This window comes from Emydura macquarii, unplaced genomic scaffold (assembly GCF_026122565.2).
Source record: "Emydura macquarii macquarii isolate MOO-44397 ecotype Brisbane River unplaced genomic scaffold, CSIRO-AGI_Emac_v2 contig_2531, whole genome shotgun sequence".
Taxonomy (NCBI): Eukaryota; Metazoa; Chordata; order Testudines; family Chelidae; genus Emydura; species Emydura macquarii.
The window spans coordinates 1802065-1818362 of NW_027132668.1; the positions used below are offsets into that span (position 1 = coordinate 1802065).

Here is a 16298-nt window from a genome sequence, read left to right on the forward strand (position 1 = left end):
GTGTATTACAGGAGCTCTTCAGTTTTTAAAGTATAGTTGTGTATGAAAAATTACGTGTAAAAATGACTCCTGCTTATTCCCCAAGTCTGCTCTCTATCTCTGTTTGGAGTCCTATTAGTGGACTTCACTGTTCCTGAATTTTACTCCTGTTATCTCTGCTGACTCTGTGGTGCTAAGAGGGACTGTATTGCATTCTTATAAACCAACAACAGAATCGTTCACTAAATTCCAGTAATATGGTCAATCCTTGTACCTTTGCAACTCTTGGAAGGTGATGGGGATTCACAGGTGTGAATGAAGGTGTAATTTGTCCTGCACATTCTGTAACACTGGTGATGAGGAATGAGAAGGAGAGAACCCAGCAAGACTTTCAGTTTCCAGGTTGAACAGGCAGGCCTGGCATTTAGAGAAAACATCTTTATACTTGTAAAGAAGTATGATGTGGAGTCAATGAGACACTGTAAATATGCAACAACATGCTGCTGCTTCTCAGACGAGAACTGAACTTTAAACATACTGGTACTTTGGCATCAGTGCCAGGCTGAGGCATTGTGGCTACAAAAGAACCTGGGTTAAGAGTGACGCACAATTTTCACGACAGGATTAAAAGCACTTGTGAAAACATATTGAACCATGTGACAGCACGCATTCATTTTGCCACAGAAATGCAGTCAGAGTAATTCTTGTCATTCTTCATTTTCAGCTGTGGGGTCACTAGTTTTTTTCTTTCTAAAAATATACTCTTACAGGTTACATAAATCAGTTCAGTGATTCGAGGATATACTTGTTCATTACTTTGTTTTAAGCAACAAATAAGCAGGGTTCAATCAATTTAGCGCAAACTGAATTTTGATAAGGAGACTATGGCAGTTATTTGTGGTGGCAGCGAAGTTAGAAGGAATGTAGCTGAAAATACTTGGCTTTGCAGAAAAGTGCAGTGATTAAGCCCAATGATTATATTTGGTGAGGAAGGTGGAGGTTTAGAGGGGAAGAGGCTTTAGACTGGTTAACAATGAGGAAGTTTCTTTAACCTTGTTTGCAAAGGCATAAAACAAGCTGCGGAGAGACACATTCCTTTGTTCACAGAACTTTACACATGTAGACACACACACTTGCACTGTTTGATTGTTTTTTACTTGTGCCATTCTGCTTTAATGTGCAATGTTGTCACTATAACACTTAACTCACTAAACTGGCAAGGGTTTTTAAGAGTCATTCCATCTCCACTTTTAACAGTTTATTGTTTCACTTGTCTCTCTCCTTTCTTTGTGTTTTTCTTGTTTAGAATACATAACTACATAAAGCACCAGTGCTTTTATCAACTCCATATTCATAGTTTCATATCACTGTTTACTACACCTTTCACACTAATGAGCCCCTTGTTTGATACAGGTGTAATATTTGCTATATGAAATGATGGTGGAAGAAACTGCTGGAGCTTTCTGGCAAGAGGCTCAGTTTAAAAAAATATAAAAATAAAAGTAGACAGTTTACATAAAGTACCAGACCTATGACTGATGAAATTTCAATAAGTGAATATGTGATCCCAGATTATTTAGATTTTGTTGCCCAAACCAAGAGCTCAAATTCAATAACGTATTAATCCAGCTCATTTAAGGAGATGCATAACAAATAGAAATACGTAGAGGGCAGTTCACAAATAGAAAGTTAAAATCTGGAATGAAGTAGTGCTAGCTTCTAATAACTTCATAAGTACCGTACATATTTCAACTATGATAAGAACATATTCCCTTACTTTTTGCCTGTTGTAATGACCATTCCTCAAACATCTTTAAAATTTGAGATAATAGAGGTGAAGAATACATTAACTACATTTGTGGTAACGTGAAATGTGCATATATTAAGACATAGTGCCTGCTGTATGTATATAGAAAGTATAAAAGGTTGAATAAAGGGCTTCAGAAAGAAAAACAGTGAAATTCTGTAGCGACTTAGAAGTGCTCATTGTTATCATCGCTTTTTATTGTCATTTATATTAATTAAGTTGAAATTTACATTGCAGACTCAGTCCGCTAGTAACACACTCCAGAAACACAAATCTTCCTCCTCCTTTACACCTTTTATAGACCCCAGATTACTACAGATTTCTCCATCTAGTGGGACAACTGTGACTTCTGTGGGTAAGTAATGTAGATGCAAGAAGACAACTGAAAAAAAAAGTTCAATGAATTGAGTTGCTCTTTAAAGTAGTTTAGAACGTTCCCATCATGCTTGCTGCTTGATTTGCAATGGATCGCATAGTTTATTTCCTTTTTCCATTTACATTTCTTACAAAGAGAAAGACTTGCTTAATATTATCAGTTACTGATTTAGGTTATTTAATAGAGAGTACATGGTAAATATTTGGCACAAAGATAGCATTACATGTACTTTTTTTTTTCCCAGTGGGATTTTCTAGTGAAGCAATGAGGTCAGAGGCAATAAGGCAAGATCCCACCAGGAAGGGATCAGTTGTCAACGTGAATCCTACCAATACGCGACCACAAAGTGACACCCCAGAGATTCGCAAATACAAGAAGAGATTCAATTCTGAGATTTTGTGTGCTGCCTTATGGGGTAATGTGCATCTGTGTCCTTCCCTGTCCTCCCCTTATTTCCTTGTTTGTCTTCATCATTTATTGTGATTGATTTTATGAACTCTCTCTAAGTGCATGAAGAGTGAGAGAGAGCTGCATTGCACCAGTGTCCAAATAAGCTGAGATGACAACACAGGAAGGGGATTGAAGGTTGTTTCTTACACCTTTTTGGTGTAAACAAAAACGGTAGCTTTGCAGCTCAGAATGCACCAATAATGATCTTAATGACCTAAAAAGGGGATCAAGAATATTCTACATAAATTAATTTAAGGAACAAGGACAAATAAATGTCTGATATGTTGGTATATCTACATAGTAGTCTCAGTCTGATGTTGTCATAGTGAGATTGGGTTACTATTGTGCTTACCATGTTTTTAGGTCTAGCTTGATGCAAATTCTGACTCTTTGGTATGTTCTCAGAACTGAATAATAATTCAAAATTGTATCAGCCAATTGGGATGTTCTTTTCAACTTTTTAAACCTCTTTTTAGTACATGTCTGCTGCAGCTTTTGTAGGGTTATGATAGTATTTGCTGTGCATTTGGTGTCAATACAAGACTTGGTTAGGTTAATAATAGGTTCAAAAAGGGTATTGTATTTCATTTTGCATCTCAAAATTCTTGCTGACATATCAAAGGGCTTGATTAGAACATATTTCATGTTATAACTTTTATATTAGTCATCTCATATCAGTTTAGTTGGAATCGCATAATTAGCTGGTAAATAGGGCAAGTAACTAGGAAACGTCTTCAGTTTGAGACTATGGGTCAGATTCTCTTCCAAGCTCTGCTCAGTGCATTTGGAGTTAGGGTCATGGGGTGCCAATGTGCCATTTACAGTTCTGACTCTAGTATCCACAGGCCTCAGTCTCAGTTATCTTATGCCAGAGAAGGATTGGTCTGATGCCTGTTTCCTACTTTGATATGCCTACTACACCCAAGGTGGGATGGTACAGGAGCCATCTCCACTGGCTTTACGTCTGCAGAAAATTTGCCTGTGCCATGAGAATTCAACACTGGCCACGCTAATTGCCAGATCCTGCCTTTTTGATAACCACTATCTGGATATTTTTAATGCTTTAAAACAAAACCACTAGACAGTTGTGAATGTTGAAAAAGCTGGAGGAGAAAGAGTTGGTCATTCCACAAAGTCACATGATTAGTAGATTAAGCATGATGCTGCTGTAATAGTTTCATTTACCTAGCGTTTTAAAAGTTATGGTGTGTAGGTATATATTCACTATTTTACGGAAGGGGCTCAGAGAAGTAAAGTGACTTGCTCAAAATTATATAGCAAGTAATTGCGAGAACTAGGCCTACGTCTCCTGACACCTGGTTCTACACTAGCTCACTAAATCACAATTGTTCACAAGCACAATTGTTCTCTTATCCTTCATGGGACTGCTTCTCCATCTGTAAAATAGGGGGTAATGATATTTACTATGTAGGAAGTTTGAAAATGTGTGTGATTTAAGATGATAGGAAGTAAATAGATGCGGTGTTCTCATTCTGTGTATTAGGAAACTGGCTCAGCAACACTAAGTCTTCTACAATTTTTCAACACAGGGTGTCTGAACTTAGCAAAAGTCCTGCAGATACTCAGAACACTCAAAAATTAAGATATTTAGGTACCTAAAGATGGTCTTAGGTGTGATAGTTTGAGGTAGTTGACCTAAGCAACTTGCTGGGGAAACTCAATTGTCTAGATAGACATAAGAGACATGGATTCTAATCTTGGCCCTGACACCCCTAGCTACCATCTGTTTCACTTTACATCTCTGGACTAGTTTCCCTATCTGTAAAGCGAGGATAATTATATTTACTTTTCATGACTAAATGTTTATAAAGTGCTATATTCAAATATAGGAATATGGCCAGTAATCTGCAGATGTGTGTTGGGAGGAAGGGGGGGGTAGAAGAAATGATTGTGGGCCTTGCTGCCCAGTATTCAGTCTGAGGCTGTGTGTTTTCTGGGAGCTGCCACCATTCCAGCACCTCTTCATCAATCAACTTTATTAAAGTTCACCAGTGTCAGTTTTTGTCCAGATGTGTGCTTAATACTTTTACATGCTTTCATGTGAAAACTTTTCAGTTCAAATTCATAACTTTGTGCAAATGGAAGATTTCAATGTGGAGAGGGGTAAAGAGAGAAGGGAGAATGAAATCACATGAAATAAATTGGGAAAAATCTCACGAACTTCCATGCCAAACTAAATTGCTCTGCAATAGAAGCTGGACCATCACTCTTTGTGTTAATGCTTTTATGTTTCTTTCTTCTGCATATTTCATTCTTCTGTTGATTTGAAATTAAACCCTGGAGGTATTTTACAGCTATAACAAAACACTTTCTTGTTAAAACATTTAGGGCCAAATTCATTCTGGTGCATACAGGCACATCTTTATGCTCAATGGACTTGTGCTTCATTACCGGTGCTGTGAGTTTGGTCCTTGTGGTAGTAACTATGATAGCTCCTGTAAAGAGAGAGGGCTTGGTGGGTTTTTTTTGCCTTTACTAATTGTAATGAAATAATGTTTCAGGCTGTAATTTTGTAAGATTATCTCAGGAAACTATCTAGTTAAATAAAATGCTAGTAATATAAAAGAAATATCAGAGATGTATATGCCCAGCCCCCAAATACAAAAGACAGTCACTTCTATAATGTACGTGTGGGAATAGACAAGCTTGTTTGAAAAATTAGAACTGCTGAGGTGCAGGGGAAAGAAATATTGAGACTTTTGTAGGCCTGAATGCTGCAAATACAAAGTCATTTTAAGATTTTAGGCATTGGTTACTGCTGGCTCACAGCCCATATCAGTTTCATCTTTAAATGAGGAGGTGTAAGGGACAACTGACTATATATAATTGGATGTGAAATGCCTATAAAAAATGCATGAAGAGTAAAAGACACCGCAAAAGGATATGGGCAAGGGTTTTAGGGCTGTGACACACAAAAGGAGTGGAAAAGACCTTGAGTGAGCAAATTTACATGTGGGTTTGCTTTTAAGCATATAGCATAACCTATACTAAGAAGCTTAAATGAATTAAGGCTTTGTTCATTTCATCTTGGAGTTCTAATGACAAGAAGAAATCAGTCAGTATTTGCTCTGCTAATTAGATGGTGCCATCCCTGTGCTATTGCTACAGTATGATTAGGTACTGTTCCTCACAGCTTACAGATAATGATCTTTGAGGTGTAGGGAATAATGTACCTTTGAAATTACAAGATAGTAATCAATAAAAGCAAGGACACTGCTGATTTAAGACTACCATAGCATTCTAAAATGCTGCCCTGTTGTGTCTAGATATTGCCATAAATGTAATTTGCAAGGCTGCCCACTGTGAAACTTCTGTGTAGCTGAATCAGATCTACTGTGTTACTAGTGCTCAGCTTAGGAGACAAGGCCAAATTAGTCTCTGGTGTAATTCTGTTATCACCAGTACAGTTAAACCAGGCATTCATGTGGCCCACTGTGGCAGCTTCTAACTCTCAATAACCATTAATTGTATTGCTTTATGAATTTACCTTTGTTACTTCAGCCTCTTTTATTGCATTTAGAAATAATAGCTTTATGTTGTGATTTGATTTGAGGAGGTCTAATAAAGTGAGTCACAAAATGGATGTGAGTCTCATCCCTTGTGCCATATTTCAACTGTCCTTTTGCTGTCGCTACATAATTTGTGGTAATGGTTGTCTGTTAGGGTGTCACGGATTGAAAAATTTAATAGACATTTACTAACCAGATGAGTGTGGCGCTCTGTGTGAAGGGAGAACTATTGAGATCGAGGACCCGTCCCTACTGAAAACCCCCATTCTGAGAAAGTCCTGTAGAACTAGATAGGAATGCAACCGATAAGGTTCTACAAAAATTAAATAGGGTACTATAAAAATTACTCTAAAATCCAATAGAATTTAACGGTGATGAATCTGTAGGTTTTTAAAACTACTCTATAGAATTCCATAGCAGAATGGTTTTAGATGTCTTTCTCTATAGATGAGCTCTTGAGGTCCCTTCCAGCCCTACATTTCTATGGTTCTGTGATTCCGTGATTAAATTCTGCATGACTTTTTCATAAGGGCTAGACCTTTGCTGTCTTCAGCTGTTGGGAAGTTGGAGGATCAGGGGCATAGCCAGAAGTGATTTTCTGGCAGGGCCTGTGATTGACTCAGGTGGGCCTGGGCCACTTCCTGTTTCTGGTCACGTGACCAGAAGGAGGAAGTTCAGGTAGCGACTGGCCGAAAGCTGTCTGATGCTCTGGGGTAGCTTAAGCAGAGCATCGGCAGCAGAAGCAACAAATTGGGTGGGCCTGTTTTCAAAGTGGGTGGGCCACGGCCCACCTGTAGCTACGCCCCTAGAATGGACCCTGCTCTGGATGGCTTCCTCTTACATATCAGCCTCTTGCTAGCATATGTGTGATTAATTTGATGTTCCACTCACCTGTCTCAGTGAGCAGGGAGGGTCTGTGCTACTCCACCCCTCTGCAAGTTGTGCAGATGGAATCAGTGTTGGGTTTGAATATCTGTCCTAAAACAATGTAAGTTCTTCTGTAAAGCATGACTTAATCAAAATACCTGGAAAACATGCATTATAATTTGGTGTTTTTGTTTTGTTTTTTAACCTAGGAGTTAATTTGTTAGTGGGAACGGAGAGCGGTCTGATGCTGCTAGACAGAAGTGGTCAGGGGAAGGTTTATCCTCTAATCAATCGAAGACGGTTCCAGCAGATGGATGTACTTGAAGGCCTGAATGTCTTGGTGACAATATCTGGTAATTCTCATTTTTTCAATATGCTATTTCCCTGTGAAATCTGGACCCCATTGAAGTCACTGGGAGTTTTGCCATTGACGTCAGTGGCGTCAGGGTTTTTCAGTCTTCGTGCTTACCCATTTTGTAATGCTATGAACTTCTACACAAAAAACCCCAAACTGCATGTCTTGAAGGGTAAGAATTTTGACGAGTTTGGAGGATAAAATGAGAAAATATTCAGTTGTATTTATCTATATTGTGTTTGGGAGCGGATGGTTGTAGGAAATTATAAGTCTTCTTTTGAGTTTCGGTATCTAGAACAGAAAACACATTGTAGAGTACAGATGTAGGGCAGTATGGAAGAAGGGGAGGAAGGGCAGCATAGATGGGCATGGTTAAATTACTGATGTCATGGAATAGAGGGATGTAGCATCTGGATGTCGCTCTTACTTGGTGAGACTGTAGCCCATTAATCTAACAGTGGCCATTCTTTAAATAGTTCACACGTTAACATGTGCTAATGAAAAATAGTTTCTCACAGAAGCTGGGAACTCCGGATGCTGTGGCCCCAAGGGATTATTTAAAAGGGCTACTTCATTTATTGAACAATTTAATTTAGTTCACTGCAAACGATTCTTAACAGGTCTCTTTTTAGCAGTTTACCTTTCTACTATATTTTACCTTTAGCTATGCTCTATTTTAAGAAATCCAGGGTTGTTTAGGTCATTGTGTTACACTGCATTCAGAACTGATGGCAGGAAATAGGGCCCTGATCCTTCTGCTCTAAGAGCATAGATCCCGAACATACAAGCTAAAGGAGACATTTTGTATTAACTATATAGGTTCTGCAATACACAGTGGAACAGTTATGATGCCATTGGCTAGAAGACAGTGGTAGACACAGATCCTAGCCAGCATAGTGCAGTATGTGAGTGTGCATATTTGTTATATAGCCACCTTCATGGCAGTATAGTAAAGCCCGTGTCTGTATTTCCATTTAAACACACCTATAATATTTTCATTGGCTATAACTCATGCAAATTTCACTTATGGCTGAAGTCTGGATTAAAAAAAATTAAACCAAAAACTTAAAAAACCCTATACCTTTATAAAGTACAGTATTTCATGATAGCCTCCAAAGTGCGCCCTTGATATCTATTTGAATTACACTGTTAAATCATCTGACGCATCTTATAGTATAATAGACTTGTAATACCACAGACCACATAACCCAACTTGTGCAATGTCCGTTAGTGTATCCCATGTAGATGACGAGAGTCTGTGATTAAATCTCGTGTGAAAATCTTTTAGCTTTATTTACAGGGGCGTGAGTCACGATTCAAACCACTTGACATGTCCGTCTTGTTTCCTTTAAGAATATCGCTTCCTCTATTCAGATATGGTATGTTAACCCTGAAGAAACTGGTTGATCTGTAGCTGGTTTATGCCTTAAGGACCGCCCCTTATCTTGGGTTTTACAGGCCGTCACTAGAGTACAGTGAAGAGGGAGGGTTTCTGCCCATAGAGGCTGCATCTCTACATTTGGAGCTAGGGGTTGATACCCCAACTTGAGTAGACATATGTGTGCTAGCTTCTCATCGAGCTAACATGCTAAAAATAGTGTGTGGCTACAGTACCTCAGGCAGCAGTAGTGGCGGTATGGGTTAGCCACCCTGAGTACATATCCATGGGGTCCAAATAGGTTTTTACTCTGAACAGCTAGCCCATAACACACTTGCCCATACTACCGCAGCTAATCTACTATTTTTAGCATACGAACTCAGGAGATTCCAGCCCATGAGACAACTTTGTGGAGGAAGCCCGCTGCCCTTTTCCTCCTAGGTCTCCTTCCTGCCACACTCTACCTCCCCCGGCTCCATCACCAGTTCCTTGCTATTCTGAGGCTGAGCTTTGCCTTGGGTATCTTTCCATTTCCTGTTTAAGATGCTCTGCTTGCCTTTATCACTCAGAGTAAATGGAAATGTTTAGTTTTAACCAAACTTCTCCAAACAGTTGGTTTAATCTGTTTAGTCAGGTAATTATTTCTTTGGGGATTGTTTAGGGTTTATTTAAAGGAACTTCACTTTAAACAATGTAAGTACACAATACGTTCAAACACCTTTTTGCACAAAATAAATATTTAAATATAGGTGATGGTTAACTTTGAAAAGCATCTCTTCCATGTGTGAATGAATTGCTTTGCACAAGGATTTTAGGAGGAAAATTTAATAAAATTACATTAATATACAGTGTGACTTGGTTTTGTTTTTCAAAACCATAACATTTTAGCTGATGTGTTTACTATTCTTTTCATGAAAAGGGAAAAAGTGAATCGCTTAAATCCTTTTATTTTGTTACTGTGACAGTAAAAAGGATATGATACAAGCTGACAAAAGCAAATTCAGGTTCTTAATCTGTTCAGAGGCAAAGATGTATCAGATGCTCAGATACTACAGTGGTGAATATTGCAGAAATGTCTGAAAACAAAGTAAATAATTCAGCAGTAATAAAAGTAATACATTATTCTTAGAGAGCACATTCCTAGGGATTTTACAAACATTAAAGAACTGTTGCAGCACCACAGGGAGGTAGGTTAGAATTCTAAATAAGTGGACCTGGTTGAAATTTTCCTGTTATACAAATAAGGAAAAGGTTGCATATTACGTGACTTGAGTTTAATCTTACAGCAAGCCTGTGGCAGATCCAGAAATAGAAATCAAATCTCCTGACTTCCAGTTGTACACTTTTAATTGCTAGTCCATGGTGATTCTCACAAGAAATTATGATGTTTTATTCAAGGGCCAAAATTGAGTTTTTGCTCCTTTCATGAGCGTAACAATTGGCGAAACCCACCAGCTTTTTAGAACAATTTACAACTCTAAACCTAAAAGACGTATTTTGCTTAAGACCTCTTTTGCCTTTTTTCCCTCTCATTTTCCTTGGTGCTCCTTTCCTGTGAATGCTTCATAGGAATTACACCAGTTATAACTAAATCAGTCTGGGACTACAGTGTCAGATCAGTTTATTTTGTTTAGCACTTGTGTAAATACATGCATAGCCACATTTATGTAACTAACCAGTCCTGTCCTTATATGTCAGAGTACTGCATTCTGGAAGGCAGAGGAGTTTCCTGCTTGTCGTGTGATTCTTCCTTTTGTGTCTAGACCATACATACCACAAGGATTCAGTGGAATTTTTTTTTTTTTTTTTTTTTAAATAATTTTGAAACCTCTTTCTGGTTTGAGAGACTCCCTTTACTTATCTTGTGGCAGACATGAATAAATAATCATATGTTGGGAAAATCCATCTGTATCATTTGTTAGTGGTCTTTATTTGGTGAGTTTTAGTAAATGATGGGGAAAGAAAACCAAACCCTGTACTCTGGGAATAGGTAGGTTTTGCATTGGTTTTCTTCAGGAGGCTGTTGAATGTTTCCCATTTTTGTCAGATTCCACTCAATCCTCTTAAGAGACACCTTGCAGCCTTGGGGTTCAGGCTGCTATAATGGTTTTAAACCACTTTTTGCACCATTCTGATCTGGGCTGCCCCTGGGACTGGAGAGAACACCAGTGTGACTTAGACAGGCCCCCCAGGGCTGTCTGAGTCATGGCAGCCCTATGGGCTACGACGCTGTCCAGAATCTCTGCAATGCTGTGTGTCTTGGCCCCAGTCCCTACTCCACGGCTTGTGCAAAGATCCTCTAGAGGCAGCCTGATGGCTATCTTCACAGTGCCTGTGCCAGGTAGAATCTTCCCTCAATCAGATTTGGGGCCCCTACAGCTACTTTACACTGCTCTTGCCCTTTTACTTGGTGTTCAGGGTCCGGAGCAGAGGTATAAAGCCTGCCATTAAGTATTCCCTCTCCTCTCCCCAAAAAATGGTTAATCCCCAGTGTATTCTAACCCAGCTGAAGCATCTGTCCTTTACTAAATTAGTTCAAATAGATATGAAAAAATAATACATCTTGGGAGCCATATGTTCAAGTGGCTGTTCACAATCAGCAGTATGAATATAGCTGTTTGGGAGCTTTTGTTAATTCATACATGCATACATTTATATGACTGAACTTTTTAATGGGATTTAGAGAGAATTTCATCCTGGTGTTGAGGCTCTGTAATGCCAGCTTGCAGCTCGATGTGTTTTTAATTATCAAAAATCCCTGAAATTTTTAACTGAACAATTTGCTGCAACTCTAACTAGCAAACTTCAAAGAGGGACACTGTATCATGCATACACATGAAGGGGCAGGTGAAGGTGGCTTGGACAAACTTAATTCTGACATTTCCTAACTCCTGAATACTTGATTTTACATCCTTAATAGTTTTATAACACAGGGGTTTTTAAATTTAATTTATATGAATTGTCGTGGAAGCACTCATAATGTACTAGACACTTCTCAAACACAGAGAGTGCAGATCCTGGGCCAGAGAGCTGTGTGATCAGGATGGTGTATACTAACAACCTCCTTCTGTAGATCCTGCTGTACCCCAGTGTAGTAGGGATAAGTTAAGGACAACATTACCCTTGTATTTCATTACTTTCTTTTGTAAGGTCCTCTCATCACATACGCACCCTCACCCCCCTCAAAATAATTTTTTGGAACGTTTGTTCCTGGGATATCTTGTTTGCCCAAAGCAAACTTTCACGGCCAACAATATACATTTATGATTAAAAGATTAAAATTAATGTGTATTAATGTATAGAATGATACATGACCCACACTATGGCACCTATATTGATCTGTCTGTGTATATATGATCGCTTTTTTACTTAGGATCTTCTTGTTTTTTTATCCTTTGCAGCATGTTTTTCCTGAGGAACCTAACTCTTGTAGATGATGGAATAGTGGTATTAATGGGAAAACACTGAATTATTTGTAACTGTTCTTCTGATAAGTGTGGTCCATGAGAACTCCTAGTAGAAGCAGACAAGCTACCTCCTCCTTGTTTCCAGCTGTATTTATGGGCTTCCACTTACTCTTTTACAATGAAACAGCTGGAAGCAGCAAGGGGGACTAGAAGAATTTGCCAGTTTTTCATAGATATTACACCAAATGCTGTGTAGCCCAGCAGTTATTTGAGCACCGTGCAAAAACCATTGATGAGCTTGACTGTGAAGCTACCATTTCCACATTGGGTACCATTGTCATTTTTAGAATTAGGTTCAGTATTTTTATTTTAGTTCCTTCCCATCCCATTAATGGTTTCTTTCTTCCCCTATCAGTCTAGTTTGATGCTTGGGCTAGATGTGACTATTGCAAGCATCCCTATAAGTCTCCAAGGTGCCCTTTCTCCCAGAATCTAGATGATCACATCTTTAGTAAAGAAGCATTTCCTGCTTCCTCTCCTGCTTGCAGTGTTGCACCATTTGGGGCACAAGTAATCTGCCAACAAAGCTTGTGTCAACATACAGCAAGAGTGAGAATGTGTTTTAGCAACATGTGACGCTCTCACCCTAAGTCAGCGTGCCTCATTCTTAGTGCTGTTGCTAAAAACGTTTTTACATTATATATGTTACAAAATAAATGTCACTCTATGTGACTCTGTTTAATATTGTTCTGTGGTACAACTTCTTCCCTGTTTGAATAATTTAATAATAAAACTTGTTCTGTTTGGGTCCCCAGGGTTGATTAGTGTGGTTGAAAAGTGCTGGTCTTTAGAAAAGTCTCATGTACACTAATTTCACAGCCTGCTTTGCTTTTACCTCATCTCAGATCTGGTCCCAATAATGACCACCATTTTCTGTATGTGTGTAAATGATTTTCAGCCACAAAACACTTTTCTTCCCACACTCTTTTCTGGTGTCACACAGATAAGAGCTGCTGTAGATCAGTGCTGTTTCAGTCTCCACACACGAAGCATTGGTGCTTTCTGTTGAGGAATTACAACCTTACTATTAAAAAGGGTTTTTTTAATCTTAAAAACAAAATAGCCCCAGAACTATTTCTTTTAGTTTGTCATTTTATGTTCATGCAATATTATCATAAGGTTCTTATGAAAGAATGTTTGGAGGGATTCTGGAATAGTGCTGATGATGGCCTGCAATAACTTTGTACACTCAGTGTTAATCACGAATATAAATTTAGTCAAACACAAATTATGCTTTAGTCAGAGACAAGTTGTCAGGCTCGATATAGGGGTAACTGGGTGAAAGTTACTGGCCTGTGATACTTAGGAGGTCAGACTAGATCAGAGGTCCCCTGAAGGGGCGGAGGTGCGAAGAAACATTCAGGAGGGCGCAGCAGATCCCGGACCAGCACCCATGAGGTACGGGAGGGAACACCACCCAGCCCTGCTTTGCCCTGAGCTCTGCTCCGGCCTCAGCCAAGGCCCCCAACTCCTGGCCTCAGCCTGGCTGCGGACATCTGGCCACAGTGCCCGGCCCCTGCTTCAGCCCTGGGTTGTGGTGCCTGGCCGTGGTATTTCTGCCCAGCAACCACCTTGGCTCGCAGCCTCAGGGCCTGCCCAGAGCCCAGCTCCCAGCTTCTGCCCCGACTGTGGCCCCACTCCCAGCCCCAGCTGGGGGGCAGAAGTGAGCATGGACAGGGATAAGGGAGACATGGGGTAAAAAGCTTGGGGACCACTGGACTAGATGATCAAATGATTCTTCTGGGCTCAAAACTCTTGAGTGTGACTGTGAAGTGCTTAACAGGATCACTTTGCTTTCCCAGCAGTTTCTCATTTCTTGATGATCTTTTGGTTTGTCCTTTTGTTGGGATTAGCATGAAATTCTTGTTAAAACAAACTTTGCATTTTGTGACTAGGTAAGAAGAACAAGTTGCGAGTTTACTACTTGTCCTGGTTAAGAAATAAAATCCTCCATAATGATCCTGAAGTAGAAAAGAAACAGGGTTGGACAACTGTGGGCGACTTGGAAGGCTGTGTGCACTATAAAGTTGGTAAGTAGCAAATGAATTGTGACAATTAGGTAACAGAGAAGTTCTACTAAGATAGTAGCTGTTTGTTTGTTTTAACTGATTCCTCTTAGTTTTTGTTTTGCCTCATACTGGAATCACATATTCTTCTTCGAGTGATGGTCCCTATCTGTAATCCACACGAGGGGATCCACACATGCAGAGCATGTGTCTGGATCCATAATTTCTTGCAAGCAGTGTCTGTTGGAGAGTACATGCACCATAACTCTCCCCATGCTCCCAACCCAGAGCATAAAGGGCAGTGCAAGATGATGCCTCTTCAGTTCCTTCTTACAGCGCATGGTCTGAGTCGGAATCTTTGATGTCCTCAGGAACTTTTTACTGCATCATTCCTGTAAAAATCGTATATAGTTGGGTTTTTTTTAGTAGTTTGAGTTTAGCATATATAGTTAGATAGCATTCCCGTCTCCCCCCCGTCCCGAAGATATCCCTCCTTCTCCTCCCCCCCTCTCCCGCCCAAGTCTGGGATTATTCCCAGGGTCCTGGGGTCAAAAACTGTGTTTCCTGCCCTTGCTCCTTTTCTGTGTGTGACGAACATCAAGGCTGCCTCTATTTCCTTTGTGGTGTTCACATTTCTGCCAAGTGCAGCACCTGCCACTCTTTTTCCCCAGAACTCATGAGGGTTGGCATGTGAGACTTGAGGAGAAGTCAATGAAACCCCAATCAGATCTGGGCTGGAGACCCCCTCTTCCCATATGTACTTCAGAGTCAACAAGTGGGCAGTGCCCCTCCAAGCTCAGGAATAGAAAGTAAGCCTGTTAAGCCTAAAGAGAAGGATTTATAGGAGAGTAAGGGGCACTCTCATAGACATAAGGACAAGTCATCTATGTCTAAGGCTGTCCCAAGGAGTGATCCTCCCCACCCCCCAACTGCATCAAAGTTAGGAGACACAGCACACACAGATTCTAGGGTCTTCAGCACAACTAAATCTCTACAACAGAAGGAGTCTTTGCTCTCCTGTATCCGCATTTCACCACTCCTATGGGGACTGTCTACATTCCAGGATGTTGTTACCCTGGAGGAGTCATCTGTCACAAGGAGATGGAGTTGTTCCCCCTTCCACCTGCCAGCCTCGAAGTGCAGCCATTGGTACTGTCGGCCCGATTGGTAATCAGGGATCCAGCCTTCTCTTTCGAAGAGTTGGAAGTTCTGCAGGAGTATCTGTGCCACCAAGGAGAGGCAGCCCCAGACAGAAGTCCTAGGTTCTAACATCTAACCAGACACTATTGGTCAGTACCCTATGTCCTGGGATACCCACTGTTGGTAGACCATCTTACTGGCAATAGTGGGGACTGTGGAAGCCCTACCCCAGGCACCCAGGTTGGGTGCGGGAGTCCTACTTGCCATTGCCAGGCCATATGCAATTGTCCCCATTGGAGTATTCAGAGGAGGAAAGTGAGTTGGAGCCAACAGTTCTGAGAGCAATCTTGTCATTGTCACTGGATGAGGCTGTCACTCCATCTTCTCCATCTCTGCTGGATGACTTTAAACAATACCAAGAGCTCACTTACAGGATAGCAGCAGAGCTACAAATCCAGCTGGAGGAAATTCAGGAGCTTCAGCACAGCTTACTAGACATTCTGCAGCCTTCCAGTCCCAGTTGAGTGGCCCTCCCCATAATCAAGGCCATCACAGACCCGGCAAAGGCAGTTTGGTGCACTTCTGCTTCTTGTGCTCCCATCCCACTCAGAAGCACTACTTTGTCCCTACTTTGGCGTTCTTCTCCCACCCTCGGTCAAACTCCCTGGAGGTGTAGGCGGCTACAGAGCAGTCCAAGTAACAGTACCCAAAGGCTAATCCTTCTGATAGAGGACACAAGAGACTCAACCTTCTGGGAAGAAAGGTATTCTCATCCACCTCCATCCAGTTCAGGATCTCTAATTATCAAGCCTTCTTGGTCAAATATGATTTTATCAATTATGCTAGATTTCTAGAGTTTAAGGACAAACTCTCTGAGGACGATACAGCATACTTCCAGGCCTTAGTGGATGAGGGCAAATTTGTGGCCAGAACTTCACTCTAA

General features: G+C 40.4%; 1 protein-coding gene across 4 annotated transcripts in view; it reads left to right on the top strand.

Moving 5' to 3' along the window:
- MAP4K4 (mitogen-activated protein kinase kinase kinase kinase 4) overlaps positions 1 to 16298 on the top strand; it is a 232675-nt gene that overhangs the window by 198035 nt on the left and 18342 nt on the right. For all 4 annotated transcript variants that reach the window (XM_067563574.1, XM_067563575.1, XM_067563576.1 and 1 more), the window contains 4 exons: positions 2024 to 2141; positions 2407 to 2577; positions 7219 to 7362; positions 14105 to 14239. In XM_067563574.1, the coding sequence (XP_067419675.1) occupies positions 2024 to 2141; positions 2407 to 2577; positions 7219 to 7362; positions 14105 to 14239 (568 nt within the window). The remainder of the gene's footprint in view (positions 1 to 2023; positions 2142 to 2406; positions 2578 to 7218; positions 7363 to 14104; positions 14240 to 16298) is intronic.